Source organism: Pygocentrus nattereri, chromosome 6, assembly GCF_015220715.1.
Source record: "Pygocentrus nattereri isolate fPygNat1 chromosome 6, fPygNat1.pri, whole genome shotgun sequence".
NCBI lineage: Eukaryota > Metazoa > Chordata > Actinopteri > Characiformes > Serrasalmidae > Pygocentrus > Pygocentrus nattereri.
In genome coordinates this window covers 7,932,274-7,949,773 of record NC_051216.1, presented here as the reverse complement: position 1 = coordinate 7,949,773, position 17,500 = coordinate 7,932,274, and the positions used below count along the sequence as shown (strand labels likewise).

The following is a 17,500-nucleotide window of genomic DNA, read 5'->3' as shown; positions in this document are numbered from 1 at the left end:
CCTCGAGGAAGTCCAGTATTATATGTAGTTAAAAAGCAGCTCCTGGTTTGACCAATCAGAGCTCAGTAAATTGAGCTCATGATGTAATTGATGATATTAACGAGTCTCTGTGGCGGCTGTGAAGGTGTCCAGGAAAAATATGGACCCAAGAAATTCTTGTTACTGTTTATTGTTTTTCTGTTTATTTGAATTATGAATACGACTTTATTCTAATGTATATTGTGATAAACTCACTGCTGAGGTCAACTGTTTAAAAATGTGCTTAGATGCCTAAAACTTTCACACAGTACTGTTTGTGTAATAAACTGTGATACTGATGATGTTTTGTATTAATTAGTTTTAATCTAATAGAATATTGAGAGAAAGTGTGTCTACAGGTAGGGGAGGGTTTGAAGGCTACTATGAAGGATCCAAATTAAAGATACGTGTGTCTTTTTTTTTTGATGTCACTGCTATTCTAAAATGTGGAAATTAAGGAATGTGAATAAAACCCTTCATAGATTACGTGTCCAAACTTTTCACTGGTACTGCATATAATGGCAGGGAAAATAAGCACTGATAATAAATAAATAAGGCCACCTGCTCGTGCATCTACGCAAACATGCTCTGTCCCGGCGCCAGAGAAGGCATATGCCAGATCGAGTGAACGCCCAAACAATCTCTGTCCTTCACTGCAAGATGGAAGAAATACCTCTCATCAAAGACGAGATATAGAAATAAACCCTGCAGGAAGATTCAGTTACTTAAACCGCGGTCAGGCGATTTAAGAGGACGTAGCTGGTGTCAGATTAAAAGATTTGCCTTGAAATAAAGTTGACCCTGAAAAACACGACTTGAAAAGGCTTATAAGTGAAGTACTTGAGAAGAAAATGTAGAAAATTGGCCCTTTAGTTTCAGACAATGTATAAATGTTATATGACACTCCAGATGTGTCATCTTAGTATGTATAGCTGAAGGAAAGAACACTGCTGAGAAATTTAAAGAGCTCATATCTTATTTGATGTACTATGTAAGCATTGTTAAGGGGCCTATATCATGGAAAAGTTCATTTATAATTAAAAGACATTGATGCTTTGTGCAAACATTCTTATAGTTAGAAAAAAAAAAATATATATATATATGTGTGTGTGTGTGTGTGTGTGCGTGTGTGCGTGTGTGCTCCTTACTTTTAATGTAAGTCAATGGAACCAGACTTTTTTCCAAGTAATTCTGGACTAATTGTTTTTCCATTCATCATGAAATTCACAAACAATGTAAATACTAACGGGCATTTTCAAATTATGTCAAAAACTGAAAAACAAAAATAGTGATATGAGGTTTCTATCTATCTATCTATCTATCTATCTATCTATCTATCTATATAGATAGATAGATAGATAGATAGATAGATACCATCTGCTCTGTGACCCCTATTTCCACACATCGAATGGGACATTCACTGCACTGTACCACCTTTTCTCAATCCATGAATCCTGTCGCACACTTGCACATATGTATAACCTGATCATCCTCGTTCAACGCCATCTGCAAGAGCCTGAAGTTACTACCACCTGAAACACTCAAGGTTTTTTGTCCAGGGAGCTTGTATACACATATTTATGCAAATCACAAAAACAGCTTATACTAAATTCAATGCTTATGTAAAACCAGCACACAGATCCACCTATTCTGCCTGCAGCAGTTTAGCTCCACCTACTCATGCTGAAGTTATGAGGAGTGATTCAGTCCAGGCTACCCTTTGGCACCATATGGAGCAGCCAGTCAAAAGCGACATGGTTTCCATGTAAATCTCATTTGATTAGAGAGATACAGTGAGGTTTGAAAAACGACCATACAAAATGAATTATGAATACTTTTGGTGTGTAAAACCAGATAAACATATCTATTGTTCACATATATGTAAAAATACAATGAAAAGAAAGACGTAGATATGGGTCCATTTGTCTGGATTCTAGGTTATTCCACAAAATTAGCTTGACGTGTATAGATTACTTATAATGAACATGATTACAACAGCAATGAGCTTATTCAATTACAGTTAAAGCAGTTTATTCCATTGTATTGAAAGCAGCTGATTTCAATACAGTTAAATCAGATTCTCCTACGTGGCTGCAGTGAAAGTGGTGGAGTGGATGAGGGTGAAAGGGAAAATAAAGCGGAGATTAAGACATTAACTAATACAGACTAATGTCTAGAGGGAAAATAAATCAGTGTTGATTGGATAACAGCTTCAAAATGCGCCGCAAATCCCCACATTTCTGCTGTAATCACGAATTCCTCCGACTGCTGTTAAAATAAGAGTGATTAACTCTGTGAGGAAATGTTTCAGGCTGGTGATGTTACCGAGAGGCCGTATAATTAAGTGTGCTCCAGCGCTGGCGTGACTGCCGCGCCGAGCAGTGCCTGATTTGCGCTGACAGCTGAGCTGTGATTATGACAGTTTTAACTCGGGAGGGTTTTTTTAGGACGTTTTTCAGCCGCTGGACAGAACATAAATCAGAGGGAGACGCTGACAGCAGGACACGACCTGAGGACAGGAGGCCACTCACTGCTGTTCAGAGAAGAGAGGGCGAAGAAAGAATGAAAATTGAGAGAAAGAAAGATGGAAAGAAAAAGGGTGAGAGAGAGAGAGAGAGAGAGAGAGAGAGAGAAAGACAGACGGAATGAGAGGCATAGAGAGGGAGATAGAAAAAGAAACTGACGTTGAAACAGGAGAGAGGATGTATAGTTGCTTTCTGAACAAAACCTCCACAAAATATATATTCATATTTTCTCAATAAATAAATGAGCAATCTAATGTTTTGGTCTCATTTTGTTTAATTTGGTTCTCTTTATCTACTATTAGGACGTTTGTGAAAATCTGCTGAAGTTTTAAATCAAATTTATGCAGAAATATTGAAAATTTGAAAGGGTTCACAAACTTTCAAGCAGCACTGTGTATATATATATATATATATATATATATATATATATATATATATATATATATATATATATATATATATATATATGTGTGTGTGTTTGTGTTTCTGTATGTATGCGTGTGTGTGTGTTTGTGCACGTGTGTGTGTGGGTGGGTGTGTGTGTACGTGTGTGTGTATGTGTGTGCACGTGTGTGTGCACGTGTGTGTGTGTGTGTGTGTGCACGTGTGTGTGTGTGTGTGTGTGTGCACGTGTGTGTGTGTGTGTGTGTGTGTGTGTGTATAGTCTGTTCAAAACCTTATTTTCCTATCTTCAAAAATGCTAACTTTTCTGGAAAAGACATTCTGACAAAAAACATTCCTGACTTTCTAAGATGAAATATAGTGAAAGATACAACACAGAGAAAGGGTGTGTGAGAGAGCGAGAGAGAGAGAGCACGAGAGAGAGTTAGAGAGAGAGAGAGAGCGAGAGAGGGAGAGCATGAGAGAGAGTTAGAGAGAGATAGAGAGAGAGCGAGAGAGGGAGAGCACGAGAGAGAGAGAGTTAGAGAGAGATAGAGAGAGAGCATGAGAGAGAGCGAGAGAGAGTGAGGTAGAGACAGTTGGAGTGAGAGTTAGAGTGAGAGTGAGTTAGAGTAAGTGAGAGAGAGAGAGAGTTTGAGTGAGAGAGAGAGTGAAAGAGAGCGAGTTAGAGAGAATGAAAGACAGAGAGAGAGAGAGAGAGTTAGAGTGAGAGAGAGAGAGTTAGAGTGAGAGAGTGAGAGAGAGTTAGAGTGAGAGAGAGAGTTAGAGTGAGAGAGAGAGAGAGAGAGAGAAAGACAGAGAGAGAAAGACAGAGAGAGAGTTAGAGAGTTAGAGTGAGAGAGTGAGAGAGAGAGTTAGAGTGAGAGAGTGAGTTAGAGTGAGAGAGAGAGTTAGAGAGTTAGAGTGAGAGAGTGAGAGAGAGAGTTAGAGTGAGAGAGTGAGAGAGAGAGTTAGAGTGAGAGAGTGAGAGAGAGTTAGAGTGAGAGAGAGAGTTAGAGTGAGAGAGAGAGAGAGAGAAAGACAGAGAGAAAGACAGAGAGAGAGTTAGAGAGAGAGTTAGAGTGAGAGAGAGAGTTAGAGTGAGAGAGAGAGTGAGAGAGAGAGAGAGAGAGCGAAAGAGAGGTTGAGAGATGAAGAAAACTCTGACTGTGTCTGTGATTTTTTTTCTATTAGAGATGAAATCAGCTCTGTGCTCTGTCCCCCTGCTCCGTCCAGATAAAAGCTCAAATCCATTTCACTCTCAGTCAGAGGGGCAATCAATACACACACACACACACACTCATATGTCCACAGACCTGTTGATGTCACTGCTGTGTGTCTGCACTACCACCTGAGATCTTCTCAGCTCACTCACACACACACGGACACACAGCCTCCCAGCGCTGTTGGGCAGATACGCAAACAACGCCACTCATTACACATCACTGACCATTTCTTTCAGATTTCTCAGTCTGGACGTCCAGCTTATGTGTCTCAGAACACGACGTCTTCCTCTCAGCCTTCTTTAATAAGGACGTGTGAAGGACGTTTTCCTGAGTCTGACATTTTAAAGCACTGCTCACTGCTGCTCATCTCACTCTGACTGGACTCACGTGATGTTCGCTATCATGGTAACATCTACACTAAATTGTTCTCCACGCATGCGCATAGTTTTGGATCGGAGTACTTGTAGAGCGCATGCAAACGAAGATTTTTCATCAGATGATTGAGTAGAATGAGAATAAACACCTCAGTCTTAATCTATAATCAGAATGTATTCAGTCAAATTGGCAAAAATCTTTGCATGTAAAAACAGCCAGTGTCTCCAAATCTGCACTGCACGTTAGGGTTCACACTCAGAGACAGAAACAAAAAGAATGAGAGAAGTACAGAGCGAGAGAGAGAGCGAGAGAGAGAGAGAGAGAGAGAGAGAGAGAGAGCGAGAGAGAGAGCGAGAGAGAGAGCGAGAGAGAGAGCGCGAGAGCGAGAGACAGAGAGTGACATTGTTACCGTGTTGAAGTTGGCAAACAGGCCGACGGGTGTAGAGCTGCTGTCCACAGGGAACGGGATGAAGGGCTTGAGGTCTAAAGCGGACTGCATCATCAGAGGAGGCGTCCGCACCAGAGCCGGGAGAGTGTTACTGTGGCAGGAACTTCCTGCAGGACAAAAGAGAGAAAATGAGATCATCATCATCATTATTATTATTATTATTATTATTATTATTAACAATAACAGCAATTATCTCTACTGAGTGCTGTCACATAAAAGTGTTTGAACATCCAAGGTCAAATTTTCTATGTGAAAATAATTCAACACATCCTTCACAGAGAACACACTTAAAGCTGTGCTATGTAATATTTGGGGATTTGGGGACTCTGCAATAGTTGGATGTATCAGCAAGGGAGTTGAGGATGAGTACAGGGCGACGGTGAAGGACTTTGTCGCATGGTGTGATGGAACCACCTGCAGCTCAATGTGACAAAGACAAAGGAACTGGTGGTGGACCTGAGGAGGGACAAGGCACCGGTGACCCCTGTGTCCATCAGCGGGGTCAGTGTGGACACTGTGGAGGATTACAAATATCTGGGTGTGTATACTGATAATAAACTGGACTGGGCTAAGAACACTGACGCCCTCTACAGGAAGGGCCAAAGTCGTCTCTATTTTCTGAGGCGCCTGAGGTCCTTCAACATCTGCCGGACTATGCTCAGGATCTTCTATGAGTCTGTGGTGGCGAGTGCTGTCCTCTATGCTGTTGCATGCTGGGGAAGCAGGCTGAGGGTGGCAGATGCCAACAGACTCAACAAACTGATCCGCAAGGCCGGTGATGTTGTGGGTGTGGAGCTGGACTCGCTGACGGCCGTGTCGGAGAGGAGGACGCTGTCTAAGCTGAAGGCCAATATGAACAACGGCTCCCACCCACTCTACGATACGGTGAGGAGACACAGGAGCTCATTCAGCTCAAGACTCATCGTACCGAAATGCAGCACAGAGCGCCACAGGAGGTCATTCTTACCTGTGGCCATCAAACTCCATAACTCCTCCCTCAGTGTGTGACTCACAAAACTCAATACCAAACTGTTCATATGTGCAATAATAACAACTGTGTGTGCAAAAACTCAGAGGGACACTAACTTAATTCAAATCATTTAAATAGTCGAACTGCTTTATACCAGATGTTTCATATTACTATCAAAATCACCGCCACTTTACTGTATTCATAAGTACTTAAATCTCGTGTACATACTGCAAATTTCTCTATATTGTTTTAAATTATTTAAGTGTTTATTCTTTTATATAAATGGCTGCAACTGTAACAACTGCAATTTCCCCCTGGGATCAATAAAGGAATCTGAATCTGAATCTGTTCAAGTCTGTTTATGTGACATTAATACGTAAAGACGTATGACGTGGTGTGAAAACCCCCCGACTCAACGCTTCTGATGTTTAAATGATTATTTCAGGCTTCATAGGGTGACTCAAAGCAACACACTCTCACCATATTTTAGCCTCTTTTTATTTGCCATACTTAGGCTGCTTCCTTCAATTTTAAGAAAAAAATTGTACAGTGCAGCTTTAAATAAGGGAAAATCTCAAAAAATAACAAAATAAAACATAAAAGATAAAATATAAAATGTGCCATAGCACAGGCCACGTTTAGGGATGGGCAGTATGATTTTATGTATCCTCATCTTGCATTTCTAAACAAATCATGGATATTACTGGCACTAAAAAACACTTCCCAACTGCCTGACGGATAAAAACAGAAAATCCACACGAACGTCTTTTGACTAGGCGTGCTTAAACTTTTGAACACCACTTATTGTTCAGCAACAAAGAGTGAAACCACACTGTCCTTTGGCAACACTGCACTCCATGCAGTTACACCAATAAAGTCATGAAACTTACTATAACATACAGCACAAAGGACAGACTGACTGGAGTGTCTGAAAAGAAAACGTTAAAAAAATGATCATTTTCCATAAAACAGTCCCCAACACTGGAAAGCACAGAACAGGACATGCTGGATTCTGGGCTCTCGTATCCACTGGCTGGGTTTCTGTAGACGTACAATAGGCTTGCGATGTCAAGCACTGGAGCACGAGCATACACACACACACACACACACACACACACACACACACACACACGCATATATGCACACACGTGTAAATTACAGAAAGCTGCTGAGAGAAAAAAAGAACAGTGGGACAGAGAGAAGAAGCGGGCAGTGATCAGTGGAAACTCTCTCATCGCCTTTTCTCAAATTAATTAAGAATGTTTGAAAGGTTTGAGGATGCAAGTGATGTGCAAAGACAGAGAGAGAGAGTGAGACAGAAAGACAGAGAGAGAGAGAGCAGTATATAGTACTAGTGTAGTATGAAGTACACATACAGTATAAAGTGGTAAATTGGTGGTATAGTGGTGCAGTATGCAGTATACAGTATGTGGTATAGTGGTGCAGTATGCAGTATACAGTATGTGGTATAGTGGAGCAGTATGCAGTATACAGTATGTGGTATAGTGGTGCAGTATGCAGTACACAGTATGTGGTATAGTGGTGCAGTATGCAGTATACAGTATGTGGTATAGTGGTGCAGTATGCAGTACACAGTATGTGGTATAGTGGTGCAGTATGCAGTATACAGTATGTGGTATAGTGGAGCAGTATGCAGTATACAGTATGTGGTATAGTGGTGCAGTATGCAGTACACAGTATGTGGTATAGTGGTGCAGTATGCAGTATACAGTATGTGGTATAGTGGAGCAGTATGCAGTACACAGTATGTGGTATAGTGGTGCAGTATGCAGTATACAGTATGTGGTATAGTGGTGCAGTATGCAGTATACAGTGTGTGCTATAGTGGTGCAGTATGCAGTATACAGTATGTGGTATAGTGGTGCAGTATGCAGTATACAGTATGTGGTATAGTGGTGCAGTATGCAGTACACAGTATGTGGTATAGTGGTGCAGTATGCAGTATACAGTATGTGGTATAGTGGTGCAGTATGCAGTATACAGTATGTGGTATAGTGGAGCAGTATGCAGTACACAGTATGTGGTATAGTGGTGCAGTATGCAGTATACAGTATGTGGTATAGTGGAGCAGTATGCAGTATACAGTATGTGGTATAGTGGAGCAGTATGCAGTACACAGTATGTGGTATAGTGGTGCAGTATGCAGTATACAGTATGTGGTATAGTGGAGCAGTATGCAGTATACAGTATGTGGTATAGTGGTGCAGTATGCAGTATACAGTATGTGGTATAGTGGTGCAGTATGCAGTACACAGTATGTGGTATAGTGGTGCAGTATGCAGTATACAGTATGAGGTATAGTGGTGCAGTATGCAGTATACAGTATGTGGTATAGTGGAGCAGTATGCAGTACACAGTATGTGGTATAGTGGTGCAGTATGCAGTATACAGTATGTGGTATAGTGGTGCAGTATGCAGTATACAGTATGTGGTATAGTGGTGCAGTATGCAGTATACAGTTTGTGGTATAGTGGAGCAGTATGCAGTATACAGTATGTGGTATAGTGGTGCAGTATGCAGTATACAGTATGTGGTATAGTGGAGCAGTATGCAGTATACAGTATGTGGTATAGTGGTGCAGTATGCAGTACACAGTATGTGCTATAGTGGTGCAGTATGCAGTATACAGTATGTGGTATAGTGGTGCAGTATGCAGTATACAGTATGTGGTATAGTGGTGCAGTATGCAGTATACAGTATGTGCTATAGTGGTGCAGTATGCAGTATACAGTATGTGGTATAGTGGAGCAGTATGCAGTACACAGTATGTGGTATAGTGGTGCAGTATGCAGTATACAGTATGTGGTATAGTGGTGCAGTATGCAGTATACAGTATGTGGTATAGTGGAGCAGTATGCAGTACACAGTATGTGGTATAGTGGTGCAGTATGCAGTATACAGTATGTGGTATAATGGTGCACTATGCAGTATACAGTATGAGGTATAGTGGTGCAGTATGCAGTATACAGTATGTGGTATAGTGGTGCAGTATGCAGTATACAGTATGTGGTATAGTGGTGCAGTATGCAGTATACAGTATGTGGTATAGTGGTACAGTATGCAGTACACAGTATGTGGTATAGTGGAGCAGTATGCAGTATACAGTATGAGGTATAGTGGTGCAGTATGCAGTATACAGTATGTGGTATAGTGGTGCAGTATGCAGTATACAGTATGTGGTATAGTGGTACAGTATGCAGTACACAGTATGTGGTATAGTGGAGCAGTATGCAGTATACAGTATGAGGTATAGTGGTACAGTATGCAGTATACAGTATGTGGTATAGTGGTGCAGTATGCAGTATACAGTATGTGGTATAGTGGTGCAGTATGCAGTATACAGTATGTGGTATAGTGGTGCCGTATGCAGTATACAGTATGTGGTATATTGGAGCAGTATGCAGTATACAGTATGTGGTATATTGGAGCAGTATGCATACTAAACATGCTTTTCCGAACGCCGCCAGAAACAAGGCAATGGAGAGCATTAGCATTTATCCCAATACAAAGGTTGTAAGAGGTCAGAGGTCAAGTTCTGCATCCACTCAAAGCCTGCTTAGCAGTAATTTAGTGTTGTCTGAGCCTGAAACACTGGGAAATGAGGAAATCGAGTCTCTAGAGTGTACGACATGCTTTCATCACAACCACGACCAATTAACCCAGCGGCACTCTGACAGGTACGATGCCATAAAGTCTCAGTCTTGGCCTGCGCTGTAGGGATCGGCAGCAACGTGAGCGATGGCAGGAACCTGCGCTCTAATGATAATGAGCATTACGTTTCTAAAGAGCCAAGTCACTCAGCGTATTTTACACGCTGCACATTTGAGTGTTTTCCCTGCTCCAACACTTCCACTTCAACTCAAGTTAAAGGACTTGTTAAACACTTTGCTTGTTAGCTACATTAGCCTCGCAGCTCCACTGCAAAAGTAGAGAAGCAAACTTCAGACACCAAACACGCCTCGACTGATCAACTACGTTTTGGTAGGAGGGGTATTTTGCAAAATAATAGCAGGTAAATGTGAATTGAACTGAATATGACAACATCTTAAGATTAACAAAAATAAGGGTAACGCTTTCTATAATTATTACGCCTGTAAGCATCTATAAACACAGTTATAACATGTTATAATGCACTATAAACATGGTTATAAATACTTATAAAAATGAAATACACTGAAATAAACTTTATAGCCATGTTTATAATGCATTATTAATTGTTAATATACTGCATTATAAGTAGTGTTGATAACATGTTACACTGTCAGAGCCAAAGAAGTTAGTCCCAGCTTGGAGAGCGTAAAGTAAAGACAAATACAACAAAGTTTATTAACACCCTGAGATTTACAGTATTTTATTTGTCACCGCTGGTGCTGTTAGGGCTTCATCTTCAGGACTTCAGTCCTGTATATTCAGATGCTTCAAATAGTATAATATCGGATATGCAGTGTTAAGTTAGTGCCAGGCTAACGGTGGTGTACATTAACAGTGGTGTACATTAACAGTGGTGAACATTAACAGTGGTGAACATTGACTTTCCCACATTGGGTGAAACACTGATGTTGCTCTAGTTTAAACTCTGACAGTTGAAGTCTGTAATGAGCTTATTGTGTTTTAATGTTTCAGTAAATCCTTCAGTAAATACTTCAGGCTGAAGCCTCAGTCTTAACACTGGAGGAGGCTTTAGTCCAGCACGCCTCACTTTACTTAGAGCGACAAATACGAGTTATGAGCTGTTATAATATGTTATGAACAGTGTTAACAAAAATCAAGCACACTGCATGGAAAACACCAATATGTGCAGCCCAAACATTCTCCATGTGTTTGTAATTGACATTAAATACTCAGGCTATTGTAACATCCTGTCTCTGTTTCAGCCTTTGTTTATACTAGCCATGTGCTTTTGTTGTTGTTTTGGTCTCTGGTCCTGTCCTCGCGTCATCTGTCTCACCTGTCTGTTGTCTATAGCTCTGCCCTTTCATTGGTCCCAGTTGTTTCTAGTCTGTTCCATGAGTTTTTATACCCCTTCTTGTGCGTGGTGTTTTGGTGTTCTCTCTTCTCTCAGGCCCTGTTCTGGTTTTCTCTTGTTTGTCTTCTATCTTTCTTCATGTCTCTCTGTGTTTGCTTTTCTTTATGTTTCAGTATTTTGTTCAGAGTGCTCTGTCTTAGTCTGGTCACCTTTGCTGGACATCTTGTGTCATGGATTTTTAACAAGACCACAGACTTGGACTTGCATCCTGGCTCTTCTCTCCTAGCATTACAGTTGTAGACTGTGGAGTTGCCATAGAAAGCCGAAGGGAGAGACTGACATATACAGGGATTGAAAAATGTAGACGGGTTACTTCAGCAGTCAGACATTTGCACACCTCCACATCAATAACACACGTTCACCCTTTTAACCTCTCATCTCACTGTTTTGCCAGGAAAAGCCTGAGCTGCTCAGAAAATACAGCGTTGACTCAAATCTGACTTCACACTGCTGGAATCAAAGGAATCTATTATTCCACCCTATACATTTCACGATAAAGCGACAGCTTAAAGAAATGCATGCTTTTCTCCTTAAAGAGCCACGGTGGCCTAAAACTGGATTTCAGTGTGTTATTTATGATGGTATGTAGTGTTTTGTAGCACAGGATTGTGTCTCTCAGCCTCATCGGCTTGACAGAACGTATGACTTTATACCAACGTCACTGTAATAACCAGCATGCATTACACAGCCACGGGGAAAATCCCTGTGGTGCCAACCAATTTTGACTTATCCACTGATCTATGAGCTAATCAATACAACCAAGCTAACATTAGTGCAACTCTTACCTCAGAGGTCAAACAAAATCATAAAGAAAAATGAGTAACACCTTACTGTACGATGCTGTTCATAAGGTTATATGACACCTACATAAACTTGGCATGACAACTGACATAACCTTACATAAATGTTTATGAATGCTTATTCCAATAGACGTAATGCGCTATAAAGGTTATATTTGCCAGTTTTAATCAAAGTTAGCTAAAGTAGACTTTATGACAGACGATGCCTACTGGACTAAGCATTTATAAGCATTTATGTAGTGTTATGTCATATGTCATGACAAGCTTATGTAGGTGTTGCATTAGTGCAACCTTTATGTCAAACAAAATTAAAGAAAAATGGGTAATACTTTACTGTAGGGTACTGTTCATAAGGCTATATGGCACCTACATATGATGCCTATTGGAATAAGCATTTATAAATATCTATGTAGGGTTATGTCAGTTATCATGACGAGCTTATGTAGGTGTTATGTAGCCCTATGAACAGTACTCTACAAGAAAGTGTTACCCAAAATGTCTTAGGCAATAATAAACAAGTTTTTATACCTTGCAGTCAAAGAAAAGAAGATAAACTGAGGCGAGGCAGCTAGACAGCGCACTGTCTTTTAGCTTGTCATCATCCTCATATGATGAGTCATCTTTGTTGAGTGATATGTTCTTTTTATTGTAAAGATTATTTGAAGACAGTTACTACAGTCATACGACTATAATGAGAGACAGTGGGTTTCTTTGCAGTAATGTAAGCTGTCTGCCTTCAGTTCACAGATAACAAGAACTAAAAACCCAGTTTTTCAAAAAATCTCACTCCACTGCAGCATGTGGGTAGACATGTTTACAACTGATGGAGAGTCATTTTCGTTTTTTGGCCAAAATGGCACTTCACACCAATCAGGCATAACATTACTTTCTTGTTTCTACGCTCACTGTCCATCTTATTAGCTCCACTTACTGTATAGCTGCACTTTGTAGTTCTACAGTTACAGACTGTAGTCCATCTGTTTCTCTGATACTCTGTTACCCTGTTCTTCAGTGGTCAGGACCCCCATGGACCCTCACAGAGCAGGTACTGTTTGGGTGGTGGGTCATTCTCAGCACTGCAGTAACACTGATGTGGTGGTGGGGTGGTGGTGTGTGTTGTGCTGGTCTGAGTGGATCAGACACAGCAGTGCTGCTGGAGTTTTTAAACACCTCAGTGTCACTGCTGGACTGACAATAGTCCACCAACCAACCAATATCCAGCCAACAGCGTCCTGTGAGCACTGATGAAGGACTAGAGGATGACCAACACAAACTGTGCAGCAGCAGATGAGCTGTTGTCTCTGACTTTACATCTACAAGGTGGACAGACGAGGTAGGAGTGTCTAATAGAGTGGACAGTGAGTGGACACAGTGCTGAAAAACTCCAGCAGCACTGCTGTGTCTGATCCACTCACAATGAGACAATGAGTGTAGAAACAAGGAGGTGGTCATGATGTTACACCTGATCGGTGTAAAAACAAATATTATTGACCAGCCAAGAAATGTACTGGCGCTATGAGGCTAATGTGGCTAATGGAATGGAGTAATGGAAGCTTATACCCCACCGCTTTGCCTGAACCCTCTCACACTTGCCTCAGACCCTGTCGAGTTGTTAAGTGATCTCTAATAGACTTGCTTATGTGGTTTCTGATACTGTTGTTTATAATCATGGGCCAAATTGAGGCTTCACGATGGCCACTCCTGCTGTTTTTAGCCATTTCAGTGTGGATCGGCTTTGTAGTCGCTTCCCCAAGTCCCCCTCCATCCTTCCTGCAATAATTTCCAAATTAGGAATCATCTTCATTTTCCACGTCATTCACAGGCCAGTGGCACTCTGAATTGATTTGTCTTTTCTTTTTGAAGTCCAGCGCTTCGCCTGAGGAAAAATTGTGCAATCGGAAGCTGGAAGCCAGCAGCGCACGGCGGCGAGCGATTTCCCTGTGCTTAATCATGGCATAAAGGTCCACAGCTCCAGCAGAACATGTGGGATCGGTGCTGACGCAGCAGTGAGAGAGCTTCCACTTCACTTCCTACCAACCAGATCATCCATCACACCAGCTGCTGCTTAAAGACCAGAACAGAACCGGCGGGCCCGAGGGTTCCTCAACCTGCTACCATCATCGCTGTCGCACGAAAGCAAAATACAGTAAAACGGTTTGGGTTAAAATTGAGTTATGAACGTAATGATGTCTGAGGATCATCCTCATCTTCATTATCATCACAAAAGTTCTCCATTTTAACTCTTAGAGGTCACAGTGCGTCATGACAAAAGCACGTTGTTTCTCACTCATGGCTTAAGGAAACAAGCAGAGAAACTGGGAGGAAAGTGGGAATTTTGAACTTTCATTCTATACCATGTGGCACGGTGGCACGGTGGGTAGCACTGTCGCCTCACAGCAAGAAGGGCCTGGGTTCGAATCCCCGGCCGGGCGATCACGGTCCTCTCTGTGTGGAGTTTGAATGTTCTCGCCCTGTGATGGACTGGCGACCTGTCCATGGTGCATCCTGCCTTTCGCCCAATGACAGCTGGGATAGGCTCCAGCACCCCCGGGATTTAGAAGGTGTGTGTAGATTGTTGTGTGTACTGTAGTGTTTTACTTTCAGGAATATATAATGGTTGATATTTTTATGTTTGGGTAATTTTTTGAGACTGAAACAGAAAACAGGTGTAGACAATAAAGTAATGTAACTGTAACCTGGATTTGGTTGCACCAGTTTTGCGTAAGTTTATTGCTAAGTTTGGGCGTGAAGTCTTCACTGAGTCCTTAGTTACACTAGTTAGTTTCAAACTATCCTTATACTAAATTTGGTTGCATGACAAATCTGTACGTCACGTCGTAACTAGTAAAAACTAACTAACGCTTCTGCCACTTTAACATGATGACATGCTCATAACCAATCTATAAACCCGCTGTCATGGAAACATGATGGCAGCTGCTCTGACATTTTCTGTGGATGAAACATCCAGCATAGAAGAGAGGTGTGAGTTAAACTGATTATCTACAGACACCGTCTGTTTATTCTAGAATATTCCACTGAAAAAAAACAAATATGCAGCTTTATAAATGATGGTCTCTGGCTGACCGGAACAACAGCAGCCTCAGTCGGGCCGTTTGGGCTGCTGAGTCTCACTGAGCTGGAGCTGGGGGTGTTTAGCTTCATGCTCAGAGTTTAAACCAGGGTGATGTTTAGACCTGTAAGTAAAATCACAGCATATAGTATTTAGAATGTTGTATTTAGTATTTAGAACACATCTGCTGACGTGTAAATATTTAGTATAAAACAGATATTTCCGGTCTTAAAATCTGATTGGCTGAGCTGTGTTCAAAGCCATTGTAAAATCCACAATATATGCTCACCTATGACGCCTCATAACAACTGAGCTCTGTATTACCACACCAGGAAATGAAAGAAAAACAACCCTCAAACGGCTCGGTACTCCCTAAATAGTGTTTTTGCTATGAAAGTTTAGAAGTTCTAGCCTCTACAGCCAAACAGTGCATCATCTATTGAGTGTGGATGTGTCCCAAACGACTGTTTCTTAGCTGTATTATTCACTATTGGGCTGCAGGATCCAGTATTTAAGCTCCTACGTAGTGCACTATGTAGGGAGCAGGGAGACATTTGAGATTCAGCCCCAGTGTGAGAGAAGGGTCACCGCTGGATTGGGGCTAAATAAGACTTGTGGTGGTATTTTGGTGACTAAAAAGTGAATGTTTTTGCATTAAACAGTGCTGAGTTAGCCTATGTTCATTGCTATACGACAAAAAGACGATGGGCACGACCAAACATTCTCCTCATTCAGTCCATGGCTCCTTGGAAACAAAGACACTACATTTCTTTGCAGTTTACATGTTGATTATTATTATTAATAATAACTTCAATTATTTTCTCCAGAAGTGATTAAAGAAAGAGTTAAAGAAATCAGAGGGCCAGAGAGACTTTATATGACAAGGTTTGATTGACTAAGGCCGTAATCATTCAAACTGCGCCCAGAAACACCCACCAGCCACGTGCTTCTGGGGTGCAGGCTTTAAAAGGCTCAGAGAAATAATGGCGCCGTCAAGCTCGAGCCAGCTGAACTGTTAGTGCAGTTAGTGCTCTTTGTCTGTGTACAGCATCCGTTCTCAACCCCTTTTTTAACCACTGGATAGTGAATACCACCAAATTCTTAGGTCAGAGACAAACATCTGTACCCACTGGCAGGTCCTGGCTACTGAATGATAAACCAAACCAAAGAAATCGTAGTTATTTCCTGTAAAAACAAAGCTAAACGTTGCATTCTTATGAAAAAAGCAGCGGAAAAATAACATAAAAGCAAATACGCTTTTCTTTTCCCCACTGGATTTTGCTCCTACGGTGAAAAGCGTGACCAATCTTTCAAAATCAATCGCTCACGGCCGTCAGAGTGGCTGAAAAGTGGGACACGGGCGAGATCCAGCATGGCCCACTGCGGGCAGCTGAACGGCCTGTCGACAACAAGACCTCTGAGAGCAAAACGCAGCATTACGGAGATCATTCAGTAACACAAACCAGCACGTACTGCCACGAACAACATACTAAATCTCATTACCAGAGGCATAAAGGCACTGCTTTCCCAGAACGGCTGTCCAGCCGGGCTCTAATCCTATACATGATATGTTGTGTATATGTGATCTCAACACGGTTCTCCATTAATATATAACACTGCGGAGTCTCGTGGGCTCCAGGCACATCTGGATTTGGTACGGTTTTACTGTGAAACTCAGGAAAGCTTGTCTGTTTGGTGTTTGCTTAGCATGTCTTGCTTAAGTGTCCATCATTATGTTGGTTGATTTTGTACATCAATATATATACTAACAATTTCAGTGCCTGAAAGTTTGTGAACCCTTTAGAATTTTCATATTTCTGAATAAGTTTGACCTAAAACTTCAGCGCTGGAAGTACATAAAAGAACCAAATGCCTTGTTAAGTTATAGCCATGCCTTGGAATCTCGTCGCCATGCCTTACTAAGTCATGGCCACGACTTAATTATCTTGTTCCCATGCCTTAGTAAAGTGTGGGAATGAGATAATTAAGTTGTCGTTTACATCGTGTGAAAATTTCATGAAGCTTGGACCAATAGAAATGCTGAAAATTCGGAAAAATGGGAAATTTCTTCACATTAACTTACATTTAAAGTAAAGAAGGTTTTGCCGTCTCTTGTAAAGTTCCATCTCTTTCGGAGATGCTTGTTTTTCTTTGGACAGCAATGATGTTGGGTGAGGGGTAAGTATTGCATCGATTGGATTTCCTGTCAAACCATCGCTTTAATGTTCTATCACATGTTTACGGCAGCTGTTTCCCATCTAAATCCGCAGAACCTGCTGCCTGTGTGTCTGGAAATTTGATGACTTGTTGAACTATCGCTTCAAAACAAATGTAAGATCGGCCACAGTGATGGACCATGGATGATATTCGTCTCATCATATTTCCACAGTCGTATGATTTGCAGTACAAAACCCTTTCCCTAAAATCCATGATCATCTGATTCACCTCAGCCATTTACAGTGAGCTACGTTCAGTTTTCTGTGTTTGCCTCCTCGGAGTCGGTGCCTCCGTCTACCTGACCAAACGTACGGAGTTATTTTCGTCCCGTTCTCAGAGCTTTAATGAGAACCGCGTGCGATGACCGGCCCAGGAGCCTTCAGCCGACATCAGAATTCACCACGGTGATTTGTAGCTCAGAGA

General features: G+C 41.5%; 1 protein-coding gene across 4 annotated transcripts in view; it reads right to left on the bottom strand.

Annotated features, from left to right (window-relative positions):
• znf385b (zinc finger protein 385B) overlaps positions 1-17,500 on the bottom strand; it is a 297,663-nt gene that overhangs the window by 69,907 nt on the left and 210,256 nt on the right. For all 4 annotated transcript variants that reach the window (XM_017710601.2, XM_017710602.2, XM_017710603.2 and 1 more), the window contains one exon: positions 4,935-5,080. In XM_017710601.2, the coding sequence (XP_017566090.2) occupies positions 4,935-5,080 (146 nt within the window). The remainder of the gene's footprint in view (positions 1-4,934; positions 5,081-17,500) is intronic.